Source organism: Meleagris gallopavo, chromosome 6 (assembly GCF_000146605.3).
Source record: "Meleagris gallopavo isolate NT-WF06-2002-E0010 breed Aviagen turkey brand Nicholas breeding stock chromosome 6, Turkey_5.1, whole genome shotgun sequence".
In the NCBI taxonomy this organism is placed as follows: Eukaryota; Metazoa; Chordata; class Aves; order Galliformes; family Phasianidae; genus Meleagris; species Meleagris gallopavo.
In genome coordinates this window covers 23,665,462-23,679,538 of record NC_015016.2, presented here as the reverse complement: position 1 = coordinate 23,679,538, position 14,077 = coordinate 23,665,462, and the positions used below count along the sequence as shown (strand labels likewise).

General features: G+C 38.3%; 1 protein-coding gene across 1 annotated transcript in view; it reads right to left on the bottom strand.

Annotated features, from left to right (window-relative positions):
• CUBN (cubilin) overlaps positions 1-13,546 on the bottom strand; it is a 70,806-nt gene extending 57,260 nt beyond the window's left edge. The window contains exons 1-5 of the mRNA XM_010712704.2: positions 13,268-13,546; positions 9,200-9,374; positions 7,340-7,521; positions 1,588-1,744; positions 489-605 (exon numbers count right to left, since the gene is read on the bottom strand). Of these exons, the coding sequence (XP_010711006.1) occupies positions 489-605; positions 1,588-1,744; positions 7,340-7,521; positions 9,200-9,374; positions 13,268-13,546 (910 nt within the window). The remainder of the gene's footprint in view (positions 1-488; positions 606-1,587; positions 1,745-7,339; positions 7,522-9,199; positions 9,375-13,267) is intronic.
• Between the last annotated feature and the right edge of the window lie 531 nt (positions 13,547-14,077).

Here is a 14,077-nt window from a genome sequence, read left to right as displayed (position 1 = left end):
ATTGTTTTTCATTTGTATTTTAAATTGAAATTCCTCCATAACTTTTTCTCATTATTTAATAAAAAAATTTCTTTTTTTCCTTTTTTTTTGTTAACATTGTAGATCTGATGTAACACAACTCTAGCATGAAAAATCCAGACCAGAATAATCTCAGATAAATACAGGTGTTTTAAGTATACATAAGCTCTAAGATTTTCTCACAGAGGAATCCAACTTCACATAATATTCAACATCTCATTTATAATTTCAGAACTTGGGTCACAGTAAATCAGATAAGATGACAAAGCTGTAAATTGTTTACCTCACAGTACCCTAAACGTTTTACAGTAAAATCTAATTTAGGATAAATTAGGAGAGCCACACTCTCTCCAACTATCAGGATACAGAACTTCCTAGAGAAATAAAGGAGGAATTTTGTATTGTTATAACAAAAAAGAAGACGAGGATATTAGTCATCCAAGCTAACTATAAAAGATGTTTTCACTTACATGGTTCCTGAGCCTGAATAATCCAGCTGCAGTTCTGATTGTTTGGGTATTTGGCAGGATACAGAGGAGAGGAAATTGCTGCCCCAACTGAATCTGACTCTATGAAACTTCCGCATGCTTTAGAATAAAACACATACATTCACATTTATACAAAAAATTATTTGTATATACAAAACACACATATTAGAATTTGTAGGAAAAATAAATAAGAGGTAACATTCAACAGCAATTTTTATAAGGATAAAATTCATGACAGTAATCTGTAGAAAAAAGACTAAGGACTAGCTCCTAGAACCTGGTGTAGCTTCTTGACACGAGTCCATAAGTGATGTTGCACCTGGTTGACCTCCTGAGGAACCAGAATGACCTGGGAGCAGATCTCATCTTTATCATTTCTTCATAGCCAAGAAGAGCAACTTTGGGGCCAAAATAACTTGGTTTCAAGGTGGTCCAATCATACCCCCATTTATCTGATCATTTGCCTATACTGGGAGCTAGGCAGGAAAAAAGTCCTAAGAAAATATGCAGAAACATCCGATGCCTAAGGGCAGCATCATGTTTCATTAGCATTATCCTCTTGTGAGCTGCATCAACAAAATGGCATTTGTGTGAAATGCTGCACATACGGAAGAGTGTGGCTGACTGCATCTTTGGCTAAGTGCTGAATGCTATCATGCCTAGTTTCTAAGCGTACTGACTCATCGCAAACCCTCCCAGTTCTGAGTTTATAGTGAGAATGGAAAGTCAGGTACCAAAGGCAGAGATCCATTCATCATGCTGTGCTGCCTAAAAAATCCAGTAGGAGATAGGATTTAGAAGGTTTCACAGGAAGAGAGAAGCTGGTGTTTGTTAGATTTTGCAAGTCTGAACTCACAGACATCATCGACAGTACTAGACAAAATTGAATTATACCTACTCAATAAAAGGCAAATTTTTTTTCCCAAAGAATCTAAGATGATCCTTAGGTTTTAAAGATTTTAATCCATAATTCAGAAAAATTCCATCCTGTTAAAGGTATACAGCTCTGCTAAAAGACTGTCTGTAACGCAATCTGATTGGTGACTGGTTAAATACATGCTAATGCAAATGAAGAAACTACCTTCACTAAAGCGAGCACTGAAGCCCCTGTGCTGCAAGGTTCCATCAGAGCGCAGCCGGACATACATCTGATTCCTGGAAGATGTGATAGGAGGAGGATGTTCTGTCCCACAGAGTTTTCTAAGAAGGTGTGCTTCATTGCTAGGACCATCAAACACCTGTTATGAAAAGGTTAAATTAAGTACTAGGTTCTAATCGGTATTTTGAGAATGGTTGTTTCACTTTATTTCACTCTCTCTTTTATGTTTTATACACTTTGACCCTGACACAGTCCTGGCATGCACAGTGCAAACCACTTGCACATTGCCTGTCTTAATTCTATTGCTGTTTCCAAAAAATTCAAGTATTTCAGGCTAAAGCTACTGTAATCTTTATAACAAAAATGCATCATATAACCATTTTCTCTGTGTGTATCTGGTATGGTGGCTGTCCTCCATTAACAATCTAGATAATCCCATACACATTTTTTTCCAGTTAATGTCTAACATGAGTTCCTATGTAGTTTTCATTCAGTTAATCTTGCCTCAGTAAAGGCATTCAAATTGACTCTAACATGCAACTACTGCAGTAGTATGAGCAATGACTGCGTGCAAAGAAAGTAGACACTGGGTTTATGGCTCTTAGATACTTGTACTCAGCAGTTGTTATCAGAGTCCATATAACTACGTTTTATAATGGCTTTATTGTGTTGAATTACACTCATGCATTACATTAGATGCTACTTAGGCAGAGGGCAAAGAAGAGTTAAAAAAGAGAGGAAGACAGTAAAGATGGTTTTCTAAAACTTCACTTTTAATTTTGCCACAAGTGCCTTCCTTCTCTTTTTTTCCCTTACAGCTGATAATTTTGTTTTCTTCCTCTTTATTTCAAAATAAGAAGAAAAGGATAGTGAAGTTAAAACCCACAAGTTTCTAGCTAAAGCAACACCAAATTATATTAAAAAAACAAAACAAACAAACAAACAAACAAAAAAAACAGGGAAAAATGGCCAGAATCTTGGAGTGTCCCATTAATCTTTTGTAGACATGATTCATTGCAAACGTGTTTAGAGTCATGGGCCACCCCCACAGGCCTTGTGCCTGGTTTCAGCAGTGGTGAGCACTAGAGACATCAGGAAAAGCCTTCGAGCTACTGGGCAGCATCAAGTGTTGACTTCAGTTCCTGTTTCAGCATTAATATCCTATACAGCAGCAAGCATGTCATTTAGTATAACCTATTACTCAGCTTCTGACAGCAAAACGGAGAAAAATACAGGATAGTGAGAGGACTGAATGATACTCAGATGCTAGGATGTTAAAAAGCTATATAAGCCTCCACTTAGGTCAAAATAATGTCATTCTGTTAGAAGAAATCTACTTTTCATTAGTATGCTCTTCTTTCACTTCCAAGTGCCTCAAATTCCATAAAGGCTGCACAATGCAGCACTGATAAAGTAAACATTTGCAACTAGACTGTATGGCATGATGTTTATGCCTCCCCTATTCAAGGACCCCTGAGGACATTAATAAAACAAATGTACAAGAACAGTAGCTGAGGAAAAGCTGACCTGTCTCTAATAGTCCTTAGAGTTGAGGAACAAAGGACAACACTCCTCTTTAATCCACTGGCATATCCTTCCTGGCCTGTGCAGTAGCCATGAATTAAACATTTGCCCTCAGGCAAAGAACACTGGTTAGCTGTGTGGGACCTTGTGACTGAGTATTAAGTGTACTGCAACGTCTGTACAAATTATTACCTTGTAAAAAGAACCATGATATCCATCCATTCAACCTTTTCTCCTTTTTTGGCACCTCACTACAGTCTTTAATACATAGTTTGCAATGTTTATTCTTGTGCTGTACATACCTTCTGTATGTAAACCAGATTGCCTGTTGTTAAAAACCTCAAGCCATGGAATGCAAAAAAAGTAATGACTAAGGAAATAACCCTTAGGAATGAAGGCACTTTCTTTCCCTGGACATTGCTGAGTTCTTATCTCAATGCCAGAGCTGAGAATAAGCACTGCACTGATAGAGAGCAGACAGAGGGCCTGACTATACTTTATGCAAACTGCTGGTTTTGTTGTTCTGTGCCACTGCATGAGATCTGAACATTGACACATGAGCTATTATGAGACTGCAGTAGTTAAACTTCCTCACTAGGGAGGACATTAAGGATGAGTAATGTCAGAGACTAAGTAGATACTTCATTCCAAAAGCTTTCTGAAAGAAAGAGGTCTTTCTGTGGTAATACTCAGAGAAGAGCATGATGTTAGAGGAATGTTTTCTAAATCAAGTCTATTTGCTGTTTCTGGGCAGAGTGCTTGAAGAATAGTAGTGTTTCTTCGGCGTGGCAGAGGGGGGAAGGATTGGGGGTAGAAAAAAAAGATTCCTAGCCTTTACACTTCTACAAATCTGATTCCAGCAACAGCTCAGCATAAGCATTAGTGAGATACAGCAGCAGCTCTTAGGAGTTGTGGCAACTGCAAACTAAGCAGGAGTATTTGCACGTGGATAATTTGCACATGCTGCTACATTTCTGCCAAACTCCTATTTATTGGCTTGTAGGGGGATTACAGTCTTGAGTCTAGATCAGAAACCACAATATTCACACATCAGTTCTGGAAAGTCTCTCTGCAACTTCTTGAAGTTATTTTGAAAACATACGAAGAATGCCTCTCTGCTGACTTAAAAGCTAACTTTTCCTTTGTACTGTGGGTAGCTGCAATTTTCTCTTCCCTTTACACAATGAACTAAGTGCTTGCTAAAATGTAACCTGCAAAAGCACATGACAAAATGAAGATGATAATTTTTATCTACTCAGCCATAGGAATGCCACATATCGCTGCGCTCTCATGGAAGATCCTCTCTGTCAGCACACGGAATAAAAGAAGTTATAACCTTTCTAGCTTCCAGAGGTTTTCTACAATCCTGTGTACTACTTGTTATATACTGAAGCAAGAAAGAAAAATAATATTTATATAATAAGGCACTGAAAACAATAAACTATTTTTCCCAACCCTGTTCAGTGCCTTGTGCTTATACTTTTTACAGAACACAACCAAGTTATATACCAGACCAGAAGAAGTAAAAGCTATAAATACACATTTAACAGATGAAAAGCTGTTCATTTCTCCCAAGAACAGATAAAATACAAAATTTAGGCACAGAAACAGGAACCACCCAAATTCACAGAGTACTACAGGAATGTGTTTTTGGTAGCTGGGACTGCTCTGTTCATCCATTTACTCCAGAGGGAGATCAGAGCAGCTACACCACAGGTTACAGTTCTATGCTTAAAATTAATTCATCTGAATCTAGATTTGTCATAGAATTCACACAATCAGTATGAAATCACTGAGCAGAAATAAAAAATGCACTGGGCTTTTTGGAAATGCAACACATCCAAGAAACAGCAGACTTGAGCATTTGCCTTCCCCCCATTTCACTCATGCAATAATGGTGCAATAGCAAATTTTAGAGAAAAAATAGACCTTAGATTTTCCCACAGAAAAAGATACGTAGTAGAAATATTTAAGAAAAATAAATAAGGACAAAACCCAGAGAAAGAAGCTCATCAAAAGACAGACAAATGATACTATGTCTACACATGACATCTCAAGTCATAGCACAAGGAAAAATGAGTGGGTCTAGAAGGGATGAAGGAAAAGGGCATTGGTATGCTTAAGGGTGGAGGTGAGCCCCAGGAGAACTCACAAAGCAAATAAAACCCATAACAATAAACAAATATCCAGAACAAAAACAAAAAAGAATCAGAAATATAAAAGGGTGGAACCACTGTGTTACTCATACACAGTAATTGTTCCTATATTAGAGAGAGAAAAACAGCCCACCAGCTTCCTTAGCTGCCCATATTTTCCAGTTACGCTTCTTCTGGAATGTGTTTCCTAAACCATTCACAGTCATACATCTACTCATGCATTTTTAGTCACTCTCTGTATCCTATCTCTGCTCTCTTACATTGTGCCTTGTAACGAGAGGAATATAAAGTGATTTTCAGCTCACTGGCTTACTAGGAATAGAAAGAAATCCCATCCAGTCCTTCCTTTCCCTTCTGATTCCCCTGCACTGGGGCTAAAGAACTATTTCCCACCTTATACAGAGCCTTTTATTATCTCTTGGTTTCAAATGAGCCTTCTTCCTCAACCATTTTCAAACTACCCTCCTCTTGGCAGGTGGTGATTGATGCCTGCATTAAAGATGCATCTCCCTCCCTGCTCATATTGCTGCTTCAGACAAGTTTTCACAGCACAGGCTGATCAGCAGTGTCTTCCTCCATCATTCTTCCAGCAAAACAAAAAGCAAAAGGAAATAACAGATACTGTAGCAGTAAAAAAAGTCAGTGTGCTGGAGTGGCCTACAAACTCTGCCACATGTGAAGCCACCTCTCTTCTGCTAGCTCAAGGGTGTGTGCTTTTCACTGAGTAGAAACCAAGTGCCCACATCCAGCCTACAAAGGCAGTAAGTCTACAATGTGTTTAGATAGGTACATACCTCCATTGGCATCAGGTGTAAAATAGAAGAATGCATATCAGATCTTTTCAGAATTCTTAATTTGTGTACATTTTTTTAGTTCTGTTTTGTTTTAGTTTGTTTTGGGGTGTTTTTTTCCCCCACTTTTACCAGTGCTACCATTTCAGATGTTTTTGTCAGGCAACCTGGGCTGCTTCTGTGAGATACCATAGAGGACTATGATATTCTTCCAACAGATTTTCTCTTTCAACAGTCACCTTGCTTCAGAACCAGAAAAAAATAAAATTTCATTTAAAAAAGATGCTTTGTGGCCAAATGAAACCTCCAGTTCTGCTCAGCAAAATGGAGACATTTCCTTTTTTTCTGGTTCAGTACAAATGAGCTTTACAAGGCAATCTTGTTAAAACTGATGCTGTTTTCAAAAGATTCTCAGTCTCTGCCAAACTTCGTCCCCTCAGAATAACATTTTATCAAGGAGAAGAAAGCTGGATTTTGGGCGACAGCCACTGTGCTTTATCCGACTGCTGCTGATCACACATGCTTTTGTACTGAGTGAAGTGCAATCTGACATCGAAGGTCAGGATGTCTCTGCTCCTAAGAGGCCAAGTGGAGATGTGGAGAGTTCTTCATTGTTGTGCACTGGTTGAACAGAAACTTGAATTTCTGTGATATCAACAAAAGCTTACAAACCCATAGCAATGTGAGGCTTTTAAGAGAGCAGTGTCCTCAATGAAGCAATTGAACAGACAGCTAATGCATACCTGAATACATAGGGCATATACAAAGCCCCAACTTCTGTCTATATGTAGGCCTCCCTCTCACCTGAGTTTTACAACGGAGTGTGGTCAATCTGATATATATGTGGACAGTCCATTTGATGCAAGCTGTGGTAAACTACACTATAATTAAAATGGGAAAAGATGTCTTAACAGCCATGTATCGATATACACGGCTATTCCTTTAAATCTACATAAAGCACACCATCTAAAAGAAAAATGTGATGCTAGGATGCAGCATGCACTGCTTTCAAGAAAAGACCTTTCCAGATAAAGTGGAAACCTGGAATAATGCAAAGACTGCTTCATTGGTGAAGCAAAGGGAAATCATTACTACTTAACTTACAACTTAATCCTTAGTTTGTCTGTGAATAAATATAGAACGTGACTATGCAACTAACACCCTGAAACTAATTGTAGCCTAAATTGCACAGTAAGCTTCCTCTTTTGCAAGAATTTCTTCAGATTCATTAAGGAAACTTTTGAAATTTCTATAGTTACTTACAGTAACGTTGTCATAGTTACATAAACGGTGATCTTCGATGTCAAAATCCGTGAAGTTCAATAGGACTCTGTGGCTGTAGTCAACTTGGATAAGCCAAGAACAGTCTGTGTTGTTACTATAAGGCTCAGGATAGTTTGGAGAATGGATTTCCCCACTGGTAGCTTGAAAAATACCACCACAGCCTGAAAAAGATATCATCAGCTTTCATCACAACTGCTCTTTTATCTCTAATAAGACTACCTGTCTATTTTTAAACTGAGGGAAGAACAATTCCATCATCTTATTTTCTGCATTGAACTCATGTAATATGAGTGTTCCAACTGATACATGGCCTTATCTGCAATGAAAATCAATGGGAAATTACTATTAGGAAAGTATAACCTTTCATTATTGATGAATATGCAAAAACAATGCTTGTAATGTTCCTTTCCAGCCCTAGGCTGGATAGTAGATGTCTTTGAGTCTGAAGTTAATGCTGGTATTCCTCTATCCTAAATATTAAAAAAGCAATTAAAAATACCACTCATATGAATGCAGACCTTTTACACATGGATCACAAAAGCTAACCTTGCATACTGAGAAAGCAATGACTAGGCCAAACTGAGAACAAAAAAATATTTCTGAATATATCAAGAAAGCTAGAAGTTCCCCTTTCCCTATAAGCAGTAAAACATTTGCAAGCTTTCAAGTTCATACTTCTCTATCCATGCAGCTGAGGACTCCCTAAGCACTCCAGTCAACACCTGGATATTTCTGTCCAGAATTGATCTGCTGCTCATGAATATCTGAGCAAAAAGAATGATGGGTCCTGTGATAGAAGTGCCATGGCTTTCAGTGGGAAAAAACACATGGATTTTTATATGTTGTAGAGGGATGGAGGAGGGTGAGAGAAAGACATGCTGTCTCTGCTGGAGACAGAGACAACCTGCTGAAAGAATAAATACTATAGCATTACTGCATTCTGAAGAGAAGTTATTCAGAGGCTATAGGGAGGCTGAGAGTACAACAGGCAAAATGCTGTAAAGTGATGAGAAAGCCTCAGGAGGTCTAAGAATAAAAAATAAGCCACCAGATCTTGGAAGGGGATTAATTCAAAGAACTATTGTAAACTTATCCTTTATTAAAAAATCTTGTGGTTTTTTCAAAAAAACTTGTGAGAATGGAAAAGTATAAACCTTGACAAATGAATGAATCAGTGTGCTTAATCAAGCAAAACTGCCAGAATTAAAATCTGCCTCCCTCCATTCTTCACTGCAATTAGTTACCAATAATTGGCCTTTTCATGAGAACTCCCATGTAGAAACGGTTGGATCTTTTAAGCACGCCTCTTCTTTTACTTATTACCAGTAAGACTTGAACAAATAATCACATGTGGGATGGATGAACCTTATGGAGTTCAAGTACTTAGTAATCACGCCAAATATTTGTGGAGGTCACCAAGTTCTTCAAGTAAAGCCATGTTTTCAGATCTTTTTCATTTTATGATTTAAAAACAAAAGCATTATTCGGCTAATACAGGACTAACAATTCATGTGAGGTGGGTAGAGAAGGGCAGAAGAGTATTTTACTACCATGAAGTTCTTTTATGATTACAAAAATGCCCTGATTAATTTTTTAGAGAAAAAAACCCCAACAAGGCAGTATAAATATATAGGTAGGCTTAGATTTGAGCTAATTAAATGTTTTCTTTGTCTCTTTTTCCCCTCTGGGTGTTTTTCAGTCTCTCTTAGTGTTACTGCATCCAGTAACACTCAAATTCACCCTTAGCTCTTAATCTTATGCTGGTTATCTACATGCTTGCATGGCTAATCCTCAATTCTGACTTCCTGAATTTCTCATAGAACTAATCAGTACACTCACCATGCAGATTTTCTTGCCAGGAAGCATTGAAACCTTTCCCAGTCACTGCTTCATCTGTCTTGAAACGGACAACAGCCGAATTGCCAGTAGTAGAGACCAGGAGGGGGTTCTGTGCTGATCTTGAAATACACAGCTGGGCAAGTCTGGGAGAGAGGAAATCAGGGCCACCAAAGATCTAGAAATGGAAGAAAATACTGGTAATATTTTTTAAAAGAGCCCATCTGCCACATAGAAAAGAGAGAAATGTTTTGGAGAATAAAAATCACTTGTAATATTGAAAGTGATTCCACATTTTAAAAGCAAAGTGGATAATAAGGTTATTTTCTGTGCAAGTTTATTTTGTATATGCACCATCCAAAACAGAATGAGAGTTCAAAACAGCCCTGTGTTAAATAAGAACTTTCTGCTTTGGGAGCTTTGCTACATTCCTCTTCACTGATCCCTCTAGAGTTATTACCTTGTTTCTGTGGAAACATAAAAATACATTTTTATGTGCTTGGGAAAACAAACCATATATCTTTGCAGGAATTTGTGCTGATATTTTGCAGAGGTAAGACTGATTTATTTTATTTTGTTAGGGGCTAGATTTCATCACTTTCTATTGAAACAAAAAGTTGCAATTTTATTAATTTCAACAGCAGAATCAGAATCCAAAACACAGAATTTTGGTCCTGTAAACTACAATATAATAATCCTCTACGGAAACAAGGATATACAAGGGCTGCTCCAAAAGTGACACCTCCTATTCGATTATACTGGCCATCTGAGGCAGATGGTGGTATGGCAGTACAGGTTGAACCTTCTCACCAATACTGTGTTACATCTTGCTGCTGTGTGACTGATGGCAGCAGAGGGGCAGTCTGACAGAATGGTGTCTGACATGGATGTGCATATGGAGCAAAGATGTGGAACTGAATTCCTCCATGTGGAAAACAATGGCACCAATGGACATTGACTGGTGTTTACTGAATATTTATGGAGACCAAACACTGGATGTCAGCACAATGAGGTAGTGAATGGTGCATTTCAGCAGTGGCAACAGTGAAGTGGAAGACAAACCATGTTCCAGGTAGCCATCATGAAATGAAGAACATCTTGATCTGCTCATCCATGTGAATCAGCTAATAGCGGTGGCTATACTGAAAAACTACTTTATGGCAGAGAATTTGCTTTATCAAGTAGTGTTGTTATGCTGTTTGTAGCTATTTTAGTTTCCACAGAAATAAATAGAAGGTATTACTTTCATAGTGAACTACATACCATACATATTTGCCACAGTTACCTCAGGCAGTTATAAAGTAGAAAACCATTACTACATCATCATCAGTATTGTGCACTTTATAATGAAATTTACTGCAATCCAAGTGAATTAAATGGCAGTCCTGGAGCCTTGCTAATCATGTTTTTTGTTTTCCAAAAGAGTTGTGGGATCTTAGTTTGATCCCATTTTTAACTGGTGGAACTGGCTCATCTTCCTCAGTCTTCCCACTTACAGCCATAGAAAATATACACGCTCAGCACAATTTTAAAAAACAGATGCTATTTGGTGCCCAATGGCTTCATGTATGTTAATGAAACACTGTCTGATACTACAGTCTCCACCTTCCATGGAGATGTTTCTCATGAGACAGCAGTTGCAAAAGACAGCTTGACAGTAACCTTAAACATCAAAATTGTTGGAGACATCAAACAAGAGCATGCCATTATCTTTCCACAACTGAGCTAGCTATAGATAGAACAGTGACAGCTATTCTGGTTGTATCAGAAGATATTACGAATAAATTCAAACCCTGAACTAGAGAATGGCAAGTTCTAACAACAACACTGGGAAATAGGAAGACTAGTCAACAGACCCCATCAAGATTTTCCCAGCAGTAACAACCCAAGCCTGATTCAGTATTTTCTTAGTCTCATAAACATGAATAAGGTTGAAAAAAGCAATCCATGAATCTCTATCAAAAAGTGACAATGCAAGAAGAATCAGTCTTCTGTAAGGCCCCTGATCACTTCTAGACAGAGCAAACTCAGTATTTGAACTAGCCCTGCCGGTTACTTTCAAACCTCAGAAGTTTGTGTTCTGTCCAAGTTAAACATCTGAGTAAATCTTACAAATAGCTGAACTAGCTCCATCACCTTCAGGGATAAGTGTAGTGCATTGCTACATAATTTCATGGATATTGTGCACACTAGCTGCTCACGCTGCTTGATGCTGCTCTGCCATTAGAAGTACAAAGAAATATTAAAGAAAAAAACATGGAGTGACATCAGGGTAATGTGGCATTTCAGAAGCTGAAGCTTCAACCCTCAGAAGAAACAAGGAATGAATTCTGTCACAGTCTGTTAGATGTTCAGAAGATCGTATCTTGTTTTAGTGGCTGATTACACAGGCTTAATAGCTTAAATATATTAATTTTGTCTAAGACTAGCAGTTTTTTGCTTTCTGCAGGGAGTCTGCATGGTTTGAATGGATAATGGTCCCTCTGTCTAATCAATCTTCTCAAAGCATTCAGAAGTCAGAATGGATGAAATCACAGCTTAGATTAAGACTCGGTAAGGAAGCAGTCATAGTCTGGGGAAGAAGCGTCTTTGTCCACTGGAACCTCAGTCTTTTCAGTAAAATGTCATTGCTTGGCTGCTTGTAAGGCCCAATGACAATTGCATTTGTCAGAAGTCTGCACAAAATGTGAATTTTAAAATGTGTTCATGGTATATCTCTCTGAGTCAGAGCCACAGCATGGGACTTAGCAGGAACACATGTTCTTAATCATCTAAACCTGCCTGGAGAAGCTATGTGGCCAAGGAAACAGCAGGAGTTTCTAATATGCATCTAATCTGCAGCATGGACTGACCTCTCACATGGTGCTCCCTGGGGCCATCTGCACACCATGGGCAAGGAGACCAAACCCAGCTCTGACATAAACCCTGCCGACTTCTGCTGGCGGGTTAAAAGAGAATTAAGAATGGGTAAGAATAATGAATGGGAATCTGAGTTTTGTGGGTTTCCTTTACACTGTTAGCTGTACAGCAACAGTTTTCTGCACAGTTTCAAAATAAAAAGCACCAGTCAAAGTCCAATTCATTAGAGCTAGGAGTATATTTCTTTTCTCCTTTATGCTGGTTTAATTAATCAGATGCGTTCAAAAAGGCTGGAACAAAAACAAGCTAGTGTGTTTCCATGACAAAAAAAACAAAAAAATGTTACTGTTGGCTACAAAGTAGAAAACCAATAGTTACCACATGAAAAAAAAAAAAAGAGGAAAAGGAGGATTGATGGAAAGAATGAAATCCAGGGTGTGGCTCACAAAAAGTCACAGGATATCTCAGCTGCAAACAGATAAAAATAAAAATAAAAATGTTTCATCAGATCAGAGCACCTGATCCAGTAAAGCTGGATGGCATAGAAAAGGGATGCAGGACACTGTCATAAAGCCCATGGTTTTAATCTGTTCTTACCATTTGCTTCTGCCCTGTTAGCTCCATTTATTGTTAACAGTCAGCATTCCAGAGTTATGAGCAACAGAAAGCTGTTTTCATGTGGTTGGTCACCCTCATGACACAGATTTTCTGGGAATAAAACTGATCCCTGCTCAGATATAACTGCCAGCAAAGAGAGAGCCCAGCTTTGTCAGAGAATCAAGACTTACAGTAATACTTGATGGCTCTTTTTGCTTAATGAGAAGACAAAAGCAACTACTAAAGACCTGTAAGTGCAGTTGGTTGACAGGTTTCCCTTATTTTCAGCTCAGTGCTACCTCTTGCTGTGGCAGCATATACTTAAAGCTTTTAAAAATCTGATCAGTGGTCATTTTTCTCTGTATGTATTTTCAGTAGAAACCTTTAAAAAAAAAAAAACTCTTTCATTATGTCCAAAATGATGGCTTCTATTTCCATAAAATATTTCAGAAAACACTTTAAAACAAGCTTCTGTGACAACATCTGTGGACTCTAACCAAAGCAGAAAGGAGACTTAGACTGTTTCTTCTGTTCCTGCAGTCCTTGGAGTGATCTGCTCCAGAAAGAAAAGTATATTACCTGTGTATTTTTGAGAATTAAATCTAATACTCTTACCTCCAAAACATCATAGTCGCAGTTTGGGTGATATTCAACGTCAAATTCCTGAATGGTGAGTTGGATGCTGCTACCAGGCGTTGTATGAATGTACCAGATGCATTCTCTGTTGCTTGGATATCTGTTGGGGTAGCCAGGACTGTGAAATGAACCAGAAGGGCCAGAGAGTTCTCCTCCACAACCTGATAACACAGCAGAGCAACCTGTCAGTGAGGGGCTCTGGAAAATGTCACTGACAGCTCCATAATGAGGACAGACATTAGCACCAGTTTCATGCATGAGGGTCTGCACCAGGTTGGATGACCCTCTCTGTCAGAGGCAACTGAGGTCTATCAGAAAGGAGAAACTGAGGAACTGCACGCTGGGCCTGCTGGCAGATCCTCCTGCAGATTTTCTTTGACAGCTGAACAAATTGAGACACAGATTTAAAAAAAAAAACAAAAACAAACAAAAAAAAAACCTTTTTTTTTGTATGTGTCAACCTCTAACTTTGTTTCACTGGTTCTAAAAAGCTGAATCAGTTTCATCCCTAGCTGTTACTGACCTCAACTAATACAGCAAGTAAGTTATCATGCAGAATGCTTCCTATTGTTGCAAAAATGCCATTTCCCACTGCTTTAGAATTAATAAAATTAAAGACAATGCGATTTCCCTTAGCCCACTGAGCACGATTACAAGCTGGCAAGTCACAGTAAATTGTCAGAATTGTCTTTCTGACTTTTGGTGGATTTAAAGTTATTTTTTACTGAATTGTAACCATGCAATTGTAAAGACATGTCATACTTGAAAAATTATGGTGGTTTCTTTTTT